Raw genomic sequence first — 24,442 nt, 5'->3', positions numbered from 1 at the left:
CGAGCGCAGTGATTATTTAATTTAAATTGGTCTTTGATGGGAGCTGGGGACCCACTATACCACAATCCTCCCTCGTCTGAACCCCTGCCAACAGTTCAGTAACACTTGTTCTTGCCATGTGTTGCTCAATCTTTTCCTTACTTATTACTTCCATTAATGTATGTGTAATGCATGTTACGCTTAATGTTACCCCACATATGATATTGTAGAATGCTCAAAAGGCTCGGGTCAGCAGAACTATGACTTTTGTTGGTTATAACTTTCCTCGTACTCTCAGAGGTTTACTTTGACAGCAGTTTTTGTTTTGCCAAGTAGCCATGTATCAATTGGGCGTAATACTGTCATGGTATCCTTATGTTAATCACTGAGTTCCATTCTGTTTACTATGTGGTGAACATAATGTGTATGCTTATGTGTATAAATGTTGTGAGGTTAAATACTTGTTGATGTCTTATAGTTGTAAACACTTCGTAAGCACTCTGGGCATGTTCTCAGTGAAGAGCGCTATGCAATAATTAACTAAATTGTATTTTACATGAGCCTTGTGTCCCTGTGCCACTTTCTTACTATGGATGCATGTTAAGCTTAATCTTACCCCACATATGATATTGTAGAATGCTCGAGAGGAAATGGGTACCCAGTTGGCCTGTGGGCCACATCTCCCCTCCCCAATTTTCTGTGTGAAAAAGTGAGATCAGGACCTTTCCACCCCAGTTCAAACACTGATATTTCCGTTGTCCCCCTGAGTCATTTTGTTCTTTTGTGTTAGAAAAGAAATTGTGTGACAGCCTCATCTAAGCTACCATGTCCTCAATTCACAAAAAAACAGGAGGTTCCGGGACTTCCCAGTGTAGAAGAAGACTGTTCTCCTCAGCACCATGTATTTTGTGTGTTTAGTAATTAGAATTTTTATAATAACTATTTTGTAACTTGCCAGTGAGAGACGCTTTGGCTTATGAACTAACAAAAATATGTTATTCCAGGGTTCAGGAGAAATAGTGTCCACATGAATAAAATCTAAGCTGTTTCTTGTTTTCCCCTTCTCAGAGTGAATGTTTCAGGGACAAGGTCACAAGGCTACAGAAAGTACATGTAGTTTATGCGAAGGCGTCTCTCCTGTGCTTAGCTTTGAGAACACAGATAATGCTTAGCTCAACAGACATATTGTTTAACTTTACTGTTTTGATAAGGATGTTCTTTCTGTCTTATTAATCATGAGATGCTGAAGTATAAAAAACCCCTCCTGGCTTTTGATCAGGGTTCAATTGAGCTTTGCGGCAATAAGTTATGCTCTTTTGAATCTCTACTTACTGTGACTCCGCATGAAATAAATAAAGAGAATTGAGAATATATTATCTGCCTGCTTTTCAGTGTGCCTTTTTCGTCCACACCAGTTAACCCAATGGACCCCCTAAAATTGAGGATTCTATAAACAAATTTTAGAAGCATATTGTGGTGTAACACCATATGAGTCCCTGGGCCATGTCCCCTCAGAGGGAAGACTGTGACCCCAGGCATTGTTAAACATTGTTCAGCCACTCAGTTCCTGTGCTGTGCTGAGTCGTGTCACCTCCTGCATTTCACCTTGGCAGTGCCAATCCCTGTTAGGCCACTTAGCTCCTGTGGTTCTCTCACTTATATCCCCTTTTGTTTGGTAAACCAGGAGCTTGTGTACCAAGACACTGCCCATCCATGTGGTGTCCTGAGACACGAGATTCTCTTTCCTGTCAGCACGAACTGCCCATGTTTAGCCGCTCAGTATGTGTGGCACACTGAATCATGTCCCTTACCATTATTTTACCACAGGAGACTTTTTGATACAAGGGGCTGCTGGTCCCTGTTCAGCCATTTAGCTCTTTTGATTTTACTTGTTATCTACTGTATTATGTTCCATCAATGGACACTATGAGATACCTGGCATTACCAATCTTTGTTTCCTGCCTAAGAAGATTAGAAACCAGTTTGGATTTGATGAGCAACCAAAAAAAATAAATTCAAAACCCGGAAGTCAATTAAATAAAATAATGAAACCAAAATTGCAAAGAAAACAATGAAAAATGATCTAAACTAGGAATTCTTAAGCAATGCTACATGAAAATGTTTTTTGGAATCCGCAATGTCGGATGAACTGGATGTGAGTAGCGCTGACCTGTTGACCTGATTACATCACAGGTTGCAATCTCTAGTCAGGCCTCAGTGGCAACCAGCCTAGCAACAATATACAAAAATCCTACAAAACGAAAACCTTGTTCAGCAACTCATTTGACTTTTAGAGGAGACTATTTGATCCCTGGCACCATAAATCCTTTTACCGCCTTCAGTAATTTCCATGCAATAAGTTGTGTCACCCACTGTAATTCATCTAAAATTCTTTTTTGTAAAGCACTCTGAGCTACATCATTTGTATGAAAAAGTGCTCTACAAATAAATGCTGTTGTTGTAAGAAGACTGTGTGACGTTAGGTGCTGCCAGTCCTCGTTTATGGACTTAGTTTTACAATAATTCTGAGGCATGTCACCGTCTTTTCTGTCAAAGGAGATTTTATGACCTCGGGGCTTCCAATATCAGCTCTGTCACCAATGTCATTGTTTGATTCTAGAAGTTTCCACTCCTGGAAGATTTTCAGTCCACTGCTGAGGCATGTTACCCGCTTGTCTGCCATAGTAGTTGTGGCAACACCAGGTGGCTCTTCACACTGAACTAGCCTCTGTCCCTGCCCACCAACCCTAAATGGGCAGCAGCTTGTCTTTCATTCTATGGGCTCTGGGCAGCTCCCGGACAACTCATTCTTTTCATTTTGGTGAATTCCCAATGCTATGGACAGCAGTCTTTATTTTGTGGACCCCCCCATACACACCAGTCCCAGTAGCACTGGTGGCAAACACAAGCTGTGAGGGGCAGCTGTTCACTGACAGCAGCACTTCTTGTTTTTTTGCCAGGCTCCACACGTGTGGTGTTAATTGAAAGCGCCAATCAATTAGAAAAGCACTGCTGGGCAGCACATGTTGTGCCAGTGAAGTTCCTCTTGTCTTGTCACCTCGAAGCTGCCCATCCCATGTGTGTGTACCAGTGTGTGTGAGCAGGAAAACGTTATGTGCACTGATAAGTACCACAGGACATTAGCTTACTATTCATTCAAAGTGAGTGGTTCCAAAAAAATAAATGGCAAGAAAGATTTAGAGGAGCCAGGGGTTGGGAATGCACTTTGGAGCACAGTCCAATTGCTGCCCCGAGGCTGAGTCGCTTCTATTTACAGTCTTTATGAGGTGCCAGCCTGTATTAGGCATTCCCCGACACACACACACGTATGAGCTACTTGGCTGGTTTAAGGTTTGCTTGTCCAATGTGGCTACACCCTATGCGAGTCCAGTTCCTCCTGCCATCTGCTGCCTCTGGGGCAGAGAATCTTTAAAGCTGAGTGGGTAGGGATTTAGGAAATATCTGTTTAAGTTAGCACTCAGGGGGGCCTGTGAAATATGTTGTAAAGGTGACAAGGCTAAGGTGACACCATTGAAAGGACAGCTCGCCTAACAAGAATGTGCCCATTGACCGGAATGAGAGTCTGATTTGACATCAGGGGCGCTGCAGTGATAGGTCGGTCTTTATTGGTGAAATGGATGTGATGTCAAAGCAAGGCAGAGTTACTGAGGGGTCCCATTTAATTATTGATTGAAGAAAATGGAGTACAAGGGTGGTGAGATTTACCAGGGCACACTGCAAGATCTGCCATCCTATGAACTGCAAGACAGAATCTAGCCAGAAATAAAAACTACCTTCAGAATATTTCATTGGCACCATCACACAAGTCTTTGTCTGCGGTTTGGAAATGACAGACATGGATTGCATGGCAGGTGAGCTATTTGAAGGACACCATGGTAAGGGGAATTACCATGTGAAGGTATAGGGCTTTGAGATGTCCGCTGCTGTCTAGCATGTAATGTCCCCCCACGTCTCTTATGATATCAGTCGACTGAGCCTGTATGCTCCAGCAGATGTGATGCCACTTGTGCCAGTGCCAGGATTTAAAATGATTCTGTTTTGTTTTTCTTTTTAGACTGGTTTGGTGTGGAACTGCGGCTGAATTCCAGAGAGACGGGGCAGATGTTTGCCAGCACTGAATTCCGGTTCTACAATTGCAGCGTCCACCAGCTGTAAGCATCTTCTTTGTGCTTGCCACCCTATCATATTACTTTGAATGTTAGCCCATCCGCTACAGCCGTCAAATCCCCAGCAGCTGCCTTCTTTCACTTGAGACATGCACCACCAGTCTACTTTTCTCCCTGTTCTTTCAGATATGAACCCCCAGACTCCCTAACAGACATCTCGGTCCTGTATGCTATGCTTATATTTTCGTATTAAGCCCACCCTCCTGCACATCAGCAGGTGACAATTTCTGTATCATCTGGTTCTTTTTCCAGTTTTGTCCCTATAAGCCTCCCATCCGGTACCCACCTGCCATTTCTTCAGTCATGTACCCTCATCTACACCCCATGCCAGCCATCACATGACAGGCTGCTGATGTTTGTCTTCCATCTCCTATCATTGATCCTCTGCCCACCGGCAGGATGCTGCACTCACTGATGCTGGGATCTCTTGGGCCCCCCCCATGGAGATGGAATGCTGTCATGGCTTTGTTTACAACGTGTGAGAAAGAGCTCCTCGCTCAAATCCTTATGTATATTTAATTGTTGACATTGATGCATAATTGACAAAAGTTCTCCGAGATACATGTAACTCGGTTTAGTCTGCACTTGCCAGCGTGAGAGATATTACTGACTACAGAAAGCCATTGAGTTGAACATCTCACCTTCTGGTCTCTCACCTAGGGGGTCACGATGTCCTTTTATTGTTTTTCTTTCTTCTTTTCAGGTGTCTATCCTGTGTGAACAGTGCCTTCCGCTGCCACTGGTGTAAATACCGCAACTTGTGCACTCACGACCCTACCAGCTGCTCCTTCCAGGAAGGCCGAGTCAATGTCTCTGAGGTGAGGGTTCTCTGCCTCCGGCAATCTGTGACCACTTTGTTTATTTCATTAATCACAGACAAACTAATGTAATGGATGGTCTGTGACTTTGCAGTTTCAAGAACTGCTCATCAGCCTGTAGTCTCTGCTCGGACTGAGTGTATGTGTTAGTGACTGGTGACTGTCTTTTTTTAGGCCTTAATCTTGCAAGTTTTGTCAAGAGCTTCCTTTTTCCAGGTTTATAACTCTCATTTGGGGGTACATCAGGAGGATGTCATGTGGGGCCTACTAACTTAAAAACAGTTGTATGCACCACATAATCTAATATAAAGTAATTAGTGGAAAATTTTCCAAATAAAATCTATGCATTCATTCCATTAACTTTATTAATCAGAAAGCAATGGGGTCCACTCTAGTGCGTTAGGTCAAAGCACTGTCTAAGGGTATGTCCACACTGCTACATTTTCATTTAAAAATGGTGACGAAATGAAAACGATCTCCATCTTCACACTAGTATTGTCACGTCATTTATGAAACGTATGTCCAGAACAAAGGAAACAGAGCTGGAGGTGGCAGAGTTAAAAATTGCTAAAATTTGCATTGGGTGTGACGAGGATGGACAGGATTAGAAATGAGGACATTGGAGGGTCAGCTCAAGTTGGACCGTTGGGAGACAAAGTCAGAGAGGCGAGATTGCGTTGGTTTGGACATGTGCAGAGGAGAGATGCTGGGTATGTTGGGAGAAGGATACTAAGGATAGAGCTGCCAAGAGGAAGGCCTAAGAGAAGGTTTATGGATGTGGTGAGAGAAGACATGAAGGTGGTGGGTGTGACAGAGCAAGATGTAGAGGACAGAAAGATATGGAAAAAGATGATCCGCTGTGGCAACCCCTAATGGGAGCAGCCGAAAAAAGGAGATCTCCATCCATGCTAAAATAACTGAAAATGCATATGACATAGCCATCATCGCCAACACTGATCAAAAGCACATCAGTATAAAATTCTTGATGGAACAGTAATCCCAGGATTTATCTTAAAACTGCAGCAATTGGTACAATTATTTTTCCTTTTCTCTATGTATAAAACTATATAAAACACAATTTAGCTGCATATGGGTAAGCAATACAACAAGCACCATGCAAAGCAGCGACACTCCTGTGTCCGCTGTGTCGGAATATTTTTTTTTCCATGAAGGGTGAGCAGTCAGGGAATGAGATGTTGTAATAAGCAGGAACCAATCACAGAATCACCACATAATAAGCACAAACAAATTAGAGCACCGTTAGAGGCTGTGTTTTCAAAGTCTTAGTTTTTATCCATCCACCCTGTCGGTGTTTCACGAAGTATTATTCACTTTGCAGAAGATGTAAACAAATGAGACTTACATAATCAAGTAAAACGTTTTGAACAAAGGTTCTTGTGCTGTAGTGTATTGTATTTCTGATGTGGGAGTGATAGATTGGCCATCTACAGTAGCTCTGTGAAGAGGATTACTTGTGTGTTGCCTTTACTGCATTTTTGACACCCACTGCATGCCCAACCTACCTGCAAGGGAGTTTCTGTTTGAATTGCCTTTCCCAAGATTTCTTCCATTTTTTCCTTATAAGGGTTTTTTGGGAGTTTTTCCTTGTGTTCCTAGGGAGTCAAGGCTGGAAGACTGTCAACAAACATTGCCTGTTAAAGCCCATTGAAGAATTCCTTGTGTGATTGTTGTTAAGAAAGTAATTATCACATGAGAAGAGGTCTAAACTAAGCAGGACTCATTATTCCTACCTTAGGCCAGTGGTTCCCAACATTTCAGATGCTCCGTACTCTTAGAAAATGTTGAATTACTTAAAAAAGTCAAATTTCAAATTTTTTAACAAATTGAACTCAAAAAAAAATCTTTAATTATTTTTTTCCATCAACACTCAATACTCAAGCATGAAAAAGCAAAGCAGCATTTTAGGAGTTTTTGTAAATTAAAAATACAAAATCGAAATATCATATAAACACAAGTATTCAGACTCTTTGCTATGACATTTGAAATGTGGCTCAGGTGATTCCCATTCGATTGCTCGTCATGGAGATGTTTCTACACCTTGTTTGGGGTCCACTTGTGGTCAATTCAATTCGGATATGATTAGGAAAGGCTCACACCTCTCTGTAGAAGGTCCCAGAGTTGACAATTTTCATCACAGCTAAAAACAAGAAGTGAGGTGAAAGGAATGGCCTGCAGAGCTCAGAGACAGAATCGTGTCATGGAACAGAGCTGGGAAAGGCTACAGAACAATGTCTCCAGCAGTGATGGTTCATAATTCTTCCAGTAAATGGAAGACAACCACAGGTCTTCCTAGAGTTGGTCACCCCTCAAAACTGAGTAATCGTAAAAGAAGAGCTTGGATAAAAAAGATGAACAAGAATCTGATGATCACTCCAGGATTTCCAGAAGTACAACCACCATTGCAGCACTTCACTAATCAGGAGAGTGGTCAGATGAGACATGGAAGCCCACTTGAAAATTTGCAAAAAGACACCTAAAGGACTGACAGACTATTAGAAACAAGATTCTCTGGTCTGATACTTCGCCTCAATTCTAAGTGTCGCATGTTGCGGAAACCAGGCACTGCTAGTCACCTGCACAGTACCATTCCAATGGGGAGGCATGGTGGTGGTAGCATCTTGCTGCAGTGCTGGGGACTGGAAGAATAGTCATTGTTGTGGGAAAGCTGAATTCAGCAAAGTACAGAGCTATCCTTAATAAAAACCTGGTCCAGAGTACTCTGGACTTCAGGCTGGACAGAAGGTTCACCTTCTAATAGGACAGTGACCCTAAACACAAAGCAAAGACATCATAGGAACGGCTTAGGGACAACTCTGGAAATTTTCTTCAGTGGCCCAGCCAGAGCGCGGACTCAAACCCAATCAAACATCTCTGTAGAGACCTGAAAGAAGCTACCTATCAACAATTTCCATTCACCTGACAGAGCTTGAGAGGAGTACACCATGAGTCCCACTACGACCGTTTACAGGTATTTGACACTACTGCTATACAGACAGGTTGAGTGACGGAGTTGGACAGTAGGCTGTAGCAGGCTTAATTAGCCACTACATCACACTGCCGTGACCCCTTAAATGCTGTCACCTAATAATACTAATTTATTTAAGGGATTGACGCTCCAGTTTTGAAGTGATTGCACATATGGGGCCTTATAAGTACATGAAAAAAGTTACAATATACATACCTTCAAAGACATTAACATATTAAAACCGATTTACTAATAAGATAGCAGAAATTTCAGTCAGGGAATAAGTGACTTTAGGAAAAAAAAGGTTATTTCCACCCTGAAAGGGTAAAGTACGTGAGAAAAAGCTACAATTAGAGAAGATGAAGGAGGATATTAAGAAGTGAGTCAGTCATTAAGACCTGGAGCAATATGGGATCCTAGTCTGAGAACGAGCTTAGCTTCATCTGTTTTTCTTGGAAAGGTGTCTTTGAAGCCCTGTGAAAGAACACAGAGAGACAGATCACTGTGACTATGATCAAGGGATGTGAAATGTTGCACAATAGATGTTCTTTTCTCAACAAGACACAAAAGATTTCATTTAAAAGGACTAGGAGAATGAGACATGGTCAAAATTATGTGCCAGGGTTGACAACCAGAAAGATCTAACTGATCTTCTCTGATCCCAAATGTTCACCAGAAAATCAAAGGACAAAGAAACATGCAGAGGTTCAGGAACTAGGAAGACTTTAAACAAAAATAACCACACAAAACCCTCTTAGAATCCATGTGTTGGTCTAAATTTCGTCGCTCTGATGGCACCAGGAATTGTGACCTCCCAGTGGATGATGGGAGCGTCATCATGCTAATGGAAATGCTATTCTCTAGAGAAGGTAACAAATGCACCAAAACAAACATAACATCACAGAACAACGTGAAAAAATATAGAAATTTTAAATGGTAATTAAAAAAATAATTAATGGCAATTTTGAATTCTTTGGAGCCAAATACCCAAGAAAGAGATTTTACTTTGCAGGAAACGTTTATAGAAAGCGAGAGAAAAATTAAAGAAAGAATCCAGTCATAACAATAGGCTTTGTAGGGTTGTTGATCTTAACGGCTCAAACGTGCTCCCTGATATAGTCTGCCAGCCGTCTCCCAATTTCAGCTATGCAAATGTCGGGACATTTCCAAGAAGTAATGCAGTAAAAAAGATTTTTAGACTGGCAAGAGGCCTGTTGTTTAATATTGAATTTACCAGAGGGACCGGACACAAGGGTATTGTTGGTGACATACTCACAAAAGACACAGTGGCGCCTGCTAAGGTTCAGCATGCCTGGTGGGGAATGAGGCCATCCTCTGTAGAGTGAACTGTGGATGAGAAGTGGGTTAACAGTGGGCTGGTCAACAGTGGGACATCATAGGAGGGTTAGGAAAAAAGGCTCCTTTGGAAGGATCAGTTTGCAAAATTGTTCAGTTGTGTTTGGTGACCTGTGGGAGAGAAAAGTGTTAGGGTAGAATGGGAGGACCAATGGGGTGTGGGTTTCAGTGTTGGAGTTCCTCTTAGAGTTGATGCTACATGTCTAATCCTGGTCTGATTGAGAGCCCTGTTGACCATATGAGAAGGGTACCCTCTCTCAATGAAGAAACTCCTCATTTTGAAGGCTTCATTACAGAAGTCAGCCTCATCACTGCAGGGGCGGTGGAGTCCAAGGAACTGAGAAAGAGGCAGAGAGTTTTTAGTATGCCAGGGATGGAAGGAACTGTAGAGATGGTAAATGTGGGAGTTCATTGGTAAAGGAATAAGACAGATATACTATGCATGGAGGGCTTGTTCATTATTATTAAAATTACACCTGCTGAATGAGTTATGTAATAATATGTAGTGTGTAGATCTTCAGTACTTTATAAAATATACAAAGTCTGGTGGCCCACAGCAAGAAAAAATAAGGTGCCCATTAATTGCACTGGAGTGTTATTGTAACATTTATAATTTCTGAATCATTAATTCTGTAGAAACAAATGCATTAGAAGAGTGAAACTATTTGTGGGGATTTAAGGTGGGTGTGATATTTGAGTCTGCTAAGTGCAATGTAGTTTTCACGTAGCATATGGAGCTTACAGCCATTCACAGGAAGGTGGCACCCTTAATAAATGGTGCTCATCTCATTCCCGTTTGCAGAGTAAAGTTTATCCACTTCCTAATCCCTCCTATTTGACGTTAGTCTCCCTTCTTTTTCAGGACTGCCCACAACTTGTACCCTCGGAGGAAGTCCTTATCCATGTAGGAGAGGTGAAGCCCATCACTCTGAAAGCTCGAAATCTGCCCCAGCCTCAGTCAGGTCAGCGTGGCTACGAGTGCGTGCTGGACATCCAAGGGGTCAGCCACCGTGTTCCTGCACTTCGATTTAATAGCTCAAGTGTGCAGTGCCAGAATAGCTCGGTATGTGCCACCATTAATGTTGGTAGTAGATCAATATGGGATCTTGTGAAACATGAAAAAAGTGCTGGTGTGGTTCATTTTTGTGTTTTTTGTGTTTATTTCCCTGGCAGTATATTTATGATGGGATGGATATCAGCGACTTGGCAGTGAATTTCTCAGTGGTGTGGAATGGGAATTTCATCATTGACAATCCAGAAGGCATTAAAGGTAAAGTGACTAGAAGGCAGCAGGTGGCATGACAAGCTAATGCTCTTCTGATGGGAGCCGAATTTTATTTTCGACCAGCCAATTTAGCTTACTGATAAACACATTTTATTTTTTCAAGCACAAAGTTATTTAAGGCTTAACAAGATCTTAATGTCTGTTTCTTCACTAACTTCACTACACATGTGTGGTTCAGATGCAGGCGTAAAAAGTCAACTTTATCTGCCACCAGTTAAACAGAGAAAATAAACAAAACACAAAGACTGTTCACACACTAACTCTTGGCATCGCTGTTTACATATTTAATTTGGGTGTTTGGTAAGGTTGAAAGACCACTTGAAATCATTCACAATTGGCATCAGCATATATGTAGCTGGCATCGTGAACGACTGAAAACTTGGAAGAAACTGCCTTCCAAATGTAAACATTATATGTAAAAACTTCAAAACAGTCAGTGGTATCAAGATGGCATTGTTACAATTGGCTTAAGGATTTATGTGTGGATGGCACATAGGATTGGCGTTGTACCTTTTTGACACTTGGACCCTTATTTGATTCCAGCCTGAGTTTGTCTTTGTACTTGCATAGTACTGCGTTTCTCCCAGTTGATTCTGGGGTTCGTCAGGGGTGTGTTTTTGCTCCTACTCTATTCAGTGCTTGTATAGGCTGGGTGTTGGGCAGGGTCGTGGGTCCAGCAGCTGTGGGGCATCTGTTGGTGAGGAAAAATTCACTGACCTTGACTTTGCTGACATTGCTGTGATCTTTGCTGAGTCAATGGAGGCTCTGATCGGGGCTCTCAAGAGACTGAATGAGGAGTCTGAGTGTCTGGGCTTGCGAGTGTCCTGATAAAAACCAAGATCCAGGCCTTTAATGACCTCTTGGGCACAGCCATCAGCAGTGTGTCTGTCTGCAGAGATTGTGTCGCCCTCGTTGAGAGGTTTACTTACCTCAGCAGTGACATTCATGTCTCTTGTGACTCTTCCTATGAAGTCAGTAGATGGATTGGGAGAGCATGGGGGGGTCATAAGGTCGCTATAAAGGGGTGTGTGGTACTCCCAATATCTATGCAAAAGGACGAAGGTCCAAGTCTTTAGAGTCCTGGTGCTTCTTGCCTTGCTTTATGGCTGAGAGACATGGACGCTATCCAGTGACCTGAGATGAAGACTGGACTCCTTCAGTACTGTGTCTCTTCGGAGAATCCTTAGGTACCACTGGTTTGACTTTGTGTCGAATGAGCGGTTGTTTATGGAGTCCTGAATGAGGCACATTACCTGCATTGTGAGGAACCATCAGTTGCGGCACTACAGCCATATAGTGTGATTCCCCAAGGGTGATCTGGCTCGCAGGGTCCTCATTGTTGGCCAAGGGGACTTCCATGTAACACCGGGCTGCGACACATAGATGGTCATTTCTGGAGGGTGGGATGGGACCGCGTGTCTGCCTGGGGGTTGCCAACCAGGAGCTGTTTCGTCATGTGGTGAGTGCGGCAACGCGCTGTACCTGTGCATGCTTCTCAACCTGACCTGACCTGTTGTTAGCTGTGCTAAAGTGGCGTCCTGTCCTGGAGTGATCTTTGCATTACACCAGTGGCTCCCATTATTGGCTCCAGCAAACAAAATCGTTAAATGAGTATGAAAATAAATTAATATAATGTATGGTCAGATATACAATAGAGCATTATTAGCTAGTGACATTAAAATTTCAGTGAAATATAAATAACATTATCTTTTATGAGCTGCTGATGCCATGTGTACTTCTGCAATGCTGATCAGTCCATGTTAATTTATACTTTTTTTTTCCTGCCGAGTTTGACTATAAGCAGAAGAAAGGACTTTTATCTTCAAGACTAGAATATGATTGCCAGCTGTGCCCATTTTTTGAATAAAGCCAGTTTACAAATGAATAAATTAACAATTAATTTGAATAAAGAAATTCTAAGTTGCTTTAAAATGTTGACCTTTGAAACCTAATGTTTGCAATTAAATCATAAGCCAGAAAGCCTTCTTTCTGCAAGTGTGTGCCAGTCTATCTTGGCAAAAGCTTATGGTCTGTTGCATGAAGTCCCCTCAGGCCTTTTTCAAGTCCTTTATTGTGGACACACACTGTGAACAGTTCAAGAGGTCTGGCTGAGATGGATTCATGACAAAAGGCCTGTCAGCTACATGTGCGCCGTTTTTTCTTTTTTTAGTAATCCCTAGGTGGCTTACCCATTATTGGGGTCTTACCTTTTACCTTTCTCTTGTGGTTTTGCAGTTCACCTCTACAAATGTGCAGCCCAACGAGAAAGCTGTGGCCTCTGCCTGAAGGCCGAGCGCAAGTTTGAATGTGGCTGGTGCAGTGGCGAGAGTCGCTGTACTTTGCGCCAGCACTGTGCCCCCTTCATCAACCAGTGGTTGGACCTGTCGAGCAAGAACGTCAAGTGCACCAACCCTCGCATCACAGAGGTAAGCATGGGCAGGACATGTGGGAATTTGTCAGTCAACTTCTTTTGGCTGTATATTATCCTCTGCATTTGTAACATTTTCCTACTTGAAGTTACATCTGATCGTGTATGCTCTGTTCCATATAATCATTTCTACACCGGGGTATTGTGTTTTAACATACTGGTCTCTGGGCTGTGCCGCTTTATTCTACTCTGTGCACTAGCCTCCATACTAAAATGCTTTATTCTTTATAATGCTATATTCCTCTTTACCTAAAAAGTCAGAATTTTCTTGACTGAGAAGAAGGGATTGTCCAAGTTTTCCACATTCTGTATTATAGTTTGCATATGCTACCCTTCTTTCTGAAGGTGTTTTATTCTGGAGGTTCGCTGGACTCCATACTAAAGCGCTGTTTTCCTTTTATTCATCTCTATAATGCAATGATGTATTATACTAGAAATACAGTATTCTTTATACTTTTGGCAAGATGGTGGTTTCCATATACAGCATGGTATTCTTCTACTGCCATCTCATATGTGGTGTATAGTCTACAGCAGGGGTTCCCAAGTCTAGTCCTGGAGCACCACTGTGGCCACTGGCTTTCATTTCAACTGGACACTCATTAGTCTGATCGTTTTGCTGACCTTTTTTCTTTTCTTATTCTACATTCAGAAAAGTGTTCTAGAATGATATTTACATTTAAAAGAAATTCAGAAACATGTTTTCTTTGTCGTAATTTTAAGCACTTACTTTCTTTAACCATTGTGTTCCAATTCTCATTATTTCTGCGGAGTTTGCTCCTTAAATTGTATCCAAATACTAACAGGTAGTAATGAACAAAGCAGACACAAGTGCAAATGACACTGACTGTTAAAGAAGAGCCACTATATCAATGTTACTTTCCTTTCTGTGCTAATGTGCAATATAATAAAACAGTAAGGTCTGTGTGTCCAGCCCATCAGAGCAATCTGATTGTTCAATTTGGCTTTGGTGGCACAACAAAGGAGGAAATGCGAGTGTAAGACACACAAGGAGGATTAAAGGCGCATGCTGAGAGAGTTGCCATCTAAGACGGAAAGTGTAAAACCGAACAGGAGGTGAGAAAGGCGCCTTAAAAATAATAATAGCATCTCAGAAGCAGGGTTTTACGGGAACACACTCTAGAGAGGGAGCACTAGAGGAGAGACATTCACACAAATACAGAGGAAAGGCACTGAAGGTACATGTGTGTGCACGTGTGTGTGTGTGTGTGTGTGTATATATATTTATGTATATATTATACATATGTATATATACTGTATATATATATATTATATATGTATATATACAGTATATATATATATATATACAGTATATATATATATAAGATAAGGTCCTTTGTGTGCCTACGTCTACATATCATTTTTCTTGAATGGGTAGTGATAGACACGTCAAGGAGGACAGGCGCTCTGAACATTTTCCGTTATGCTATATTTAAGACACTAGAGATTCTCCATGGCTAGGAGGCAGGGGTACAGATGATCCTCTCCATTTTGCTTCCTACTTGCTGCTCTCTCCAGCTAAAGTAACCTTCTTCTCCCAGTCACAGTCTCGAGTCACTGGCTACACAAGGAGCAGCTTGGGGCCTGCAGATGGTTTTCTTTGGCTGATGTACAGTTGCGCTGTCTAATCTGCAACGTCCTGTGCCTGGTGAACCACAGTAATTTTACTCAGGCAGGGATACAGGCGTGAAACACCATGTCTGCCGTGTGCCTCGGGTCATTTGTTTTTCTTTTTTCCACATCTTGATAATTTTTCAGCTGCTCCTGTGATGTGGAAAAAAAAACAAATCTCTAATTCTCTAACTATATGGTAATAGCTACATTTAGCAATGATATTTGTTAAACAGAGAGAGAAGTCTGATAGGAGTTTAATGTTAGAATTTTAATTAGGCGGTGGGTGGATTCCACTGGGACATGAATAAGGAAAAAGAATCAATCGGCCAAAAAAGAAAAAAAAAATCATTACTTTTTTTTTAAAATTTATATGTGTGGGCGATGGTGCTCCAGCAGGCAGTGCCCTTGGCACACAGGGCTTAGGCATACTGTATATCTTGCCTCTTGATATTTCTTGACTGAATTTCTTCATCCTCTCCTTAAGGTTCATCTTCATGTGCACAGTTGTCCCATACTGATTCACAGCTGTCAAGTCGGGGCTAATCTCTGTAGTCGTTGGGTGTTCACTTCCCGAATGGGTGCCACATCACAAATGGGTAATGTGGACAGGCTCTGACTGAGTTCATCTGTAGGAAATGTGACCAGACAAGATAAATCTCCAGAAGTGAAGGTCACCCTTAGGATAGATTGGGCTTACCTCCAGATCTTGTCATTTGAACTGGGTTCAAATCTTGGAATGACAGTGGGCTCAGCACTGGTACAGTGTCTATAAAACATTTTCAACCCCTTGGAAGTTTTCGCATTTTATCGTTATACCACATTGAATCACATGGATTTAATTTGACTTTTCTGACACAGACAAAAAAATTTTAAATGGTAAAGTGAAAACAGATCTCTGGAAAGTGGTCTAAATTAATTCTAAATATGAAACACAAAATAATCAATCACAAAAGTATTCACCTCCTTTCTGGTCAGTATATATTAGATGTACCTTTGGCAGCCATGACAGCCTTGAGTCTATCTCTATCATCTATCATCTTTGCACATCTGGTCACTTTTTTTTTTTTTTTTCTCTGTTATTTTTTTTAAAATACTCAACCTCTGTCAGGTGACATGGGGATTGTGGGTGATGAACAACAAATTCTCAGCTAAACTGAGACCTGGACTCTGACTCGGCCACTCCAGGACATTCACACTGCTGATTGTTAGGCCGTTGGTGTGTCGCTTTGGCTTTATGCTTGTGGTTGTTGTCTTTCTGGAAAACAAATCTTCTCCCAAAGCATAATGTGTCAGGTTTTCCCCCAGGATTATTATTATATTTTGCTCTATTTATTTTACCCTCACAAGCCTTTCAAGGCGTGTTGCAGATAAGCGTCCCAGCAGCATAACGCTGCCACAACTACGCTTCACAGTGGGGATGGTGTGTTTTAATTATGTGCCATGTGATGGCCAAAAAGCTCAGTTTTGGTCTCATCACACCACAGAACATTCTTCTGTCTGAGTTCAGTGCCTCCCATGTGCCTTCTGACAAGCTCTAGCTGAGATGTCATGTGTGTACTGCCTCACAGCAAGTTCAATTGAAACCCCTTGACTATAGACAGGTGATCTCCATGGAACTGTTTCTGTGACTCAAACCAGTTGGAGGCACCAGTGATGACTTCAGTGATGTGAATACTTATGCAATCAATTATTTTGTGGTTTAGATTTGTAGTTAATTTAGTCCACTTTGCAGAAATCTCTTATCACTTTGATATTAAAAAGTTGTTTCCTGCTGATCAGTCTCAAAAAAGCCAGTTTAAATCCACTGTGATTCAGTGTAATATAACAATAAAAAGTGAAGACTTCCAAGTGGTTGAATATTTTTTTTTAAAAAAAGACTAAGACTCTCTAAACTGGCCTCCTCTTCAGAAGCAACCTCTTGATGTTTTACTCTTGAGAAGGTGATGCTGGCCACAGCCTGCTGCAACATTAGGAGATGCTACTGTATGAAGCTGACACCGGAGCTGTCCCACTTCCTAGTCTGCCTCTGTGATCCTAACAATGGAGAGCACAGATAGGTATGTGTGCTACTGTCAGGCAGGGATTCACTCTTGCACATCCATGGCATGCTGCTTGCTGCTGACCATGCTCATTTAGTTGGGTAGGCATAAAGTGGAATGCAGAACACAAGTGTAGGTCTGGTTTGTTTCTGATATATTTAAACAAATCTGTATCGCCATATAGTTCCGTTTTTAGTCAGTGATATAGTCTATTCTTGCATTTTGCCTTGAGAGTTGTCACAGAGCTCTGCGCCTGCACTTGGTGAGGACTGATGTGCAAGAAAGTAGTTTGTATTGTCACGTTGTGTTTCTGTGGTGCCAATAATAGATTAGCCATCCAGATCTATGAAGAAGATTTCTTGTGTGTTGTATTTACCCCATTTTTTGATAAACTGCATGCCCAACCTACCTGGAAAGTGTTCTCTCTCTGAATTTTGTGGATTCTTGCCATTATGTCCAGCCCTTTTGACCACTTTTGACTATTTGTCTGAAAGCCCACATGTTTGACCTGCACCTCCTTTCTACCATCAATTCTTCTTTACCTTGTTTCTTGGCTCAAGACCTTTGTGATGACTGTGGTTCCTGATACTGCATCTGGCTCAATAGTTTATTTGAACGCATTCTTTCAATGCAGATCATGTGGCCAGCACTCTTTTAAAAGGCAGGGCTCACTTTGTAGCTAAAGAGTGAGGGTCTTTCACACCATAACCCAGTTTTGCAGTAGGGCATACCATTAGGGAGCTGCTGCTGTCTGAACTCTCTGCTATTTTTTGCCATATTCTATCACTTAGACGCCAGTATCTGGGGGTCACTGCTATCTGACCCTGCCCCTATACAGTATGTGACTAATTTTAGTGCAGCACAATGCTTTATGAATTTAATAGCTTCTAACTCCAGCACTTGAGTCACCCCAATACAGCTCTGCCACTAGGTACTACAAATCACAAGATTGTGATCAGTTGCTCCTTGCTATGTGTTAGTAGCCTTCTGCTCTGATTTAAGCCACTATTAACCGAGCTGACGCTAGGACTCGCAGGCTGTTACTGTAATTCCACCCTCAGTGCTGCTGATAGTAGTCTATTGGTAATTTGTCACTAAGGGATGGTGGAACCGCTTTGATCCGGTACTGGACATAGCTGCTATAGTATATATGAGATGGCTGCCATGAGCTCAAATACGTTAACGAGGGAGCTCAATGCCAGTTCTGTTGCTCTTTTGTAAATAAGGGTGAAGGTTTGTCTGTTTGATCATTGTGCTTTACATTAGCAATCCACTGAAGCCACATTTTAGGCGAGTTCAGAAGAAGCCCGAGATCACAGGTTTTGACCCAAAACTGCCATGAAACTACTGACAAGCCACATAGATGATGCAGCAGTATGCTTGATATAAATAAACTGCAGTCGACTGTCCTCAGTTAAACTTTGAAACCGAATATGAAACGCACCAAATGCAGGATTCCACACAAACAAGGAGGTAACAATAATGACCCTATGAGAAGCCCAGGCTGTATCTGAACCCATGACAGTCTCTTCATACGACATTGCTGCCCCAGGTGGCACTTATTTAGATACAAATTTACGCACAATTACTCTGTGTCACCGGAAACACATCCTGATCCCCTGCTCCACAACCCCATAGCAGATAAATGAATTGTCGCTTTATTTTCAGAACAAGGTTGCTTTCCCAAGAGATGTCTGCCTACTGGACGACCAAGAAATCTCTTGGGGTCCCGAAGCACACATTTAATGTAAGATCGTTTCAAAATAAGAAATTTGTTTATTCTGTGCAGCATACTGTGATGAGTGGCTTGATTTCTATTTCACTCACATTTGGATTGTATCCATTTAGCAGTACGTGTAATGAATATTTCATATTTCTGCTAAATGATGCTTTGCATACGGCCGCTTGAATATTAAACGCGTGTAATCCCCTACCAGCACTGGAAATCATTTTAAATAAAGGCAATAATGAAATGTCTGTGTAGAGACACCATGCGTGAATCAGGCTACGCTCTGCCATGTGCTCATCCCTCCTCTGGGTCCTGACTGTTCTTGGGACCCAGAAGGGCTTGGAAGATCAGATTCCAGAGGATCACAATGGTTTTGTTTCCAAATGGGATGTCCCAACTTGTATTACACCTGCAGATCTAGTGGGTGAGAGAATTTGAAAGCCAATGAACTTTGTAGCACGGTTCCATTATTTTACTCAGGCAGCTTGCATGCTATTTATTCAGCCAACAAGAGGTAGTAATAGATGGAGGTGCAGATGCATGTTGAGTAGTTCAGGGTAACTACTTTTTGGATCTGCACCATCACCTGTTGTATTGGTATCGATGCATCTAAAGCAGATGTCACATTACGTGAATTCTAGTCATTGACTGGATGCCGACTTTCCAGCACAGTTCTGCTCACCCCTTTTTCTGAGTGCCAATAGCATGCTGTCTGACAGAGCGGGCACAGTATAAAGAGCTACCAGCTATGGCAAGTTCAGCTGCAATCTCTGCATTTTATTTTTGTTTTTTTCTTCCATTCTGTCTTGGTTCATAGAACACAAGACATCGGACAGACGAGGTCCAAAGCTCCAGAGTTCCTTATTCCACATCGCATTTTATTTCTGGATTAGTATTCATAGGTTGTCCGCTTTCAGCCCCCCACTCCAATGATTTTGTCAGGGCGAGTCACAGACTAGTGGCTGGGTATGTCACATTAGGTGATGGATTCATGGGAATGTGCTGCTAATTCCCACCGTCTGGCTAAGATTATGTGAATTAAGGCTACAACAGAAAATCGCTAATATGGCTGCATAATATGACACAAACTTAGGATGAGGGCAAAATTATTGCTGCCCAATTATAGCGTCACTAAATTCAAGAGGAGGTTTGGTTGTTCTAAGCCATGGTGATTTTCACTGTATAAATACGTCAGTCAGTCAGTCAATCAGTCATCGTCCAACCTGCTATATCCTAACACAGGGTCATGGGGTGTATAAATAATATCAAGAAGTGTTGGGCACATCAGTCAGTGCCCACCCAGGTTAAAATGGGCTTCCATTTTATGTCTCAGGGTCATTCAGCCACTAGGTTTCTAAGGCCAGGCATAATGCATTGTACATAGAGTGTAGTGCTCAAGAGGTTTATGGAGTTCAGTATCATTTAAATACTAAACAGGCCATTAAAATGGGGCAGAACTAAGATTTTATACAAGTGAATCACCCCGTGACCATGTTAGCCCACCACATCTCACTGCTACCAGATGAGATGGATTGGAAGGGTGGTAATAAGAAAGATAACAGAGGATATAACCTCTCAGAAGACCACCTGAACTTCATTACTGCCTACACCAGAAGATAATCAGGAAGTTCTTCTCAGGCTGGTGAGTGGGGCAATAAGCATTTTTGGAATTTGAGACAAGGGAGTGCTAGGCCCAGGGGTCCACTAAAAGGCCTTCCTGCCGGATGAGCAATCAGAAGTGACGTCTTTTCGGCCAGCATCTTCTAAGCCAGTTGTAGCCGTCAGGGCGGCATGGCAAATGCATTTCCTTATTTCATTAAAATGATCTGCTCTCTGTGATGAAATGAAGTGAACTCAGGTGCCAACCGATGGCACAGGCCTTCCTCAGAGAACATGGAGATGCAATGATGCAAAAGAACAGGGCCTCAAGTTAAGAAGCGCGCACCTATGAATAAAACATCAGCCCACTGTTAAAAGCATTCCACTGATAAAATGTGCGATTAAAATGACAATCCTTCCACTGTAAAATAAAAATCAATTTGTGCAGGGAGGCCTGAGCCAGATCCTGAAAGAAATGTGCTGTGAGGGGGATAGAGACTACATCAAAGCCTGGGAAAGGGTTTTGTGAAAATGTGGGGGCCCACCAGCCCCTTCTGCAATGTGGGTGTGAGCGGACAAGAGGGAAAGGGGCAAACAAAAAGGGTCTGAGCCTGAGTTAAACTAGAAAGGAATAAAAACATTCATACGGCCCTGTGCACTTACGTACGTTAAAAGGCCTACTGGGAAAATTCACAAATAAGGGGTGTGCGTGCACTCGTGTGTGTGTGTGTATGCGTGAGTATGAGCATGTGTGTGTGTATGTGTGTGTGCTCTCGTGCAGCTACCTGCAGATTTCTTCAACTGCACATACAAAAGACTGATAAACTAGCAGTTTGTCCTGTTATTCCAGGCCATCAACAGCACATCCGGGTATAATATCACTCCATTTCTACCGACATCTTCATCAGCTATTCCTTAATCTTCTTAATCCATCCATTATCCAACCCACTGTATCCTAACTACAGGGCCACGGGGGTCTGCTGGAGCCAAATCCAGCCAACACAGGGCACAAGGCAGGAAACAAACCCTGGGCAGGGCGCCAGCCCACCGCAGTCTTCTTAACCAGTGTAAACCAATCAGGCCCTATCCACACTAGATAGATAGATAGATAGATAGATAGATAGATAGATAGATAGATAGATAGATAGATAGATAGATAGATAGATAGATAGATAGATAGATAGATAGATAGATAGATAGATAGATAGATAGATAGATAGATAGATAGATAGATAGATAGATAGATAGATAGATAGATACTTTATTAATCCCAATGGGAAATTGACTACTACATTGTTTTTTTTTTATTAAAAGCTCCAACATTAGCCTCTGTTTTCACCTTTTGACCACACTGCCCTGGCATTTTCAACCCCTGAAAACAGAGACTTTTGAAAACGCTTCCTAGAGCCATAAACTTCAGAAAATGCAACATCAGTGTTACGGTGTGGACAGGTGAAAACACAGATTTTCAAATACGCTTACTCTGATTGGTTCATGTGTATTACATAACCCATCTCTGATTGGATGGTTCTCATTATGTCTCATTCCTGATTAGTCACCTTTCATTGGGAAAAAAAACACATTTTTCAACATAGCAGACATAGAAAAGTTGCTTTCCATGGCACTTGTTGTGTTGCTTACTTGTATGCATCCAAAGTGTGTTTTGAACAGCTTGAATGCTACGTAAATGCACAAAAGGCAAATAATTTACTGGTCTGTAGAGTTTTGTGGTAAATCCTCTGGCTGGTGGGCAGCTAATTTTCCACCGATGTGCGCACACCCAGTGTATGCAAATGTCTATGTCATATACACTACATTTTCCTTTGTTTTACTGTGGACAGAGAAAGATAAATAGATATAGATATAAATATATATATAGATATAAATATATATATAGATATAAATAAATATAGATATAAATATATATATAGAGATATAAATAAATATAGATATAAATAGATATATACATGGTGAGTCAAAATTATGTTAACATTTGAATGGCGGAAACAATTTATTCACAAAACATACATCATATGTGCAAGATGATTTACAGGAATGTCTCAACTTGTTCGCCATCAAGTTCAACACATGTACTATATGTGGCACATAAATTGTCCACAAAAATTGTACATAAGTATATACATAGCTGTACCATTAGTGTTAACATAATTTTGACTCACCCTGTAGATAAATATAAATAGATAAATGACGTGAAAACACTAGTGCGGACAGAGTTCTTTTTTGTTTAAAGAACCCATTTTCAAATGAAAATGTAGAATTATGGATGTTGCCTTAGAGGGTGGTCAGGGCCAGGGCCTTTCCTAGCAGCATTGGACACAAGTTGAAATTCAACCCAGGACAGGACTTCAGTCCATCATAGGACACACATGCTTATTGCGGGGTCATTGCAGCCCCCAGTCAACTCAACATATAAAACCCACACAGACCAGGGGAGAATGTGTGAAATCTGCCCAGAGAGTGACAAGTCCAGCAAGTGAGCCCGGGCCATTGAGCAATGAGGCAGCAGGATTGACAACCCTGAACCAAACAGAATACCTCAAACAAGTTTTGCCCGTGACATTTCCCTCTATAACATGAATTCTCATTTGTTTTCCAAATCTACTGTCTTGTGCCAGTCTGGAGCCAGAGGGACCCTAATTCTGCCCCATTAGCATTGATCACAGTCTCATAGACAGCCCTGACTGACAAGGCACATTCACATGGGGTCAAATTAGAAGACATCCCAAGTGTGATAATATTGATTTCAGAGGGGGCCTGGTCCCGTATAAAAACAAAATCTAAGCTATGTAAATGAATGGCTCACTGCATTGATTTTGAGGCGCAGAGTCATCCCTCCTGTGAAAACTTATGGACAGAACTTTCCCCTTATAAAATATCTTGCCTCTATAATTATAGTAAGTAATCCTCTGGTTATTTTTTCAACCCAAATGTGTGGCCAGAAGAGACATTAGAGAGTGGGGGGCGGTGTATGGGAGAGTATGGATGACTTACTGGCTGTTCGTCTTGAGTCTCTCTGGCAGTGACTGTGTCCGACTTTGTCTATTACAACTGACCATGAACCCCACAGAGGTTTATTTTCTCTAAGGATGCTGCTGACTGGAATTTTTTTTTTCTCTTCTTCATTGCCAACTGGCCATAGTTCAACAACTAATTAATGAACGGCTTCATTTATGTTAATCAGTTTTGAGCCACTTCATTTTCCTGTCTGTTTAAACAAATCATTATTATGTATATGTAATTATGTATTATTATGTTTATAATATACAATGTTTCTAAATATTATGTATATGCATTATGTATATGTAATTATGCATTATGTAATTAGTCATTTTTAAACTTTATAATTGCATTTACCTGTCAGCGTCTAACAGCATTTTGAGCCTGCACTCTACATCCGCATTACTATGTTTTCATTTAAGAAATGCAGACATTAGTCTCCAGTTTTGCCTTTCATCTGCACCACCCCTCCGTTTTGTAACCCCTGGAAATGAAAAATCTTGTATTGTAATGTGGACAGGTAAAAACGCAGACTTTTAAAAACACAATCTAATCGCACTCTGAATTGTTTGTGCTTTTTAAGTGTCTCTTCTGTGATTGGATCCTGCTCATTACAACATCTCATTCCCTAATTGGTCACCCTGCACAGAAGAAAAATATATTCCAACGTAGTAGACATAGAAGAGTTGCAGTCTATGACACTTTCTGTGTTGCTTACCTGTACACATCTAAATTGTGTTTTGTACCGCTTGAATGCTGCATGCATGCACAAATAGCAAATCATTTAGTGATCACTATGGCTTTATAATAAATCCTGTGGCTGGCAGTGTTACTGTTGCTTTAAGGAATTTTACACCAATGCATGAATGCCCAGAGTAGGCAAGCTGCTATGTCATGTGCATTTTTGGTCATTTGAATGTGGACTGAGATATTTTCATAAACAATGTGAAAAGTGTGAATGTAACCTCAGTGAAGAGGACTATGCAAAAATAAAACTGAATTGAATTAATCATTCAGCAGTCGGAGTAGAGAGACTCACTTCTGGGAGACTAGGAACAACTGAATTAGTCCACACATAAGATGTGTGTCTATGGGGGTGGACAGTGTAGTTTACTGACACAGACAATGGGACATTTACCCACAGTGTGTGATTCTGAGGAAGTCACTTAACCTGCCTGTGCCTAAAAAATAAAAATAGAAAAAATCTATCTATCTATCTATCTATCTATCTATCTATCTATCTATCTATCTATCTATCTATCTATCTATCTATCTATCTATCTGTCTGTCTGTCTGTCTGTCTGTCTTTCATATAGTCCCTTTCATATCTATCTATCTATCTATCTATCTATCTATCTATCTATCTATCTATCTATCTATCTATCT

General features: G+C 41.4%; 1 protein-coding gene across 1 annotated transcript in view; it reads left to right on the top strand.

The window, feature by feature from the left end:
- plxna2 (plexin A2) overlaps nucleotides 1–24,442 on the top strand; it is a 378,156-nt gene that overhangs the window by 259,838 nt on the left and 93,876 nt on the right. The window contains 5 exon segments of the mRNA XM_051924812.1: nucleotides 4,055–4,151; nucleotides 4,870–4,984; nucleotides 10,189–10,389; nucleotides 10,500–10,596; nucleotides 12,847–13,037. Of these exon segments, the coding sequence (XP_051780772.1) occupies nucleotides 4,055–4,151; nucleotides 4,870–4,984; nucleotides 10,189–10,389; nucleotides 10,500–10,596; nucleotides 12,847–13,037 (701 nt within the window).

This window comes from Erpetoichthys calabaricus, chromosome 3 (genome assembly GCF_900747795.2).
Source record: "Erpetoichthys calabaricus chromosome 3, fErpCal1.3, whole genome shotgun sequence".
In the NCBI taxonomy this organism is placed as follows: Eukaryota; Metazoa; Chordata; class Cladistia; order Polypteriformes; family Polypteridae; genus Erpetoichthys; species Erpetoichthys calabaricus.
The sequence above is the reverse complement of the archived record's forward strand: the minus strand, read 5'-3'. Positions and strand labels throughout refer to the sequence as shown.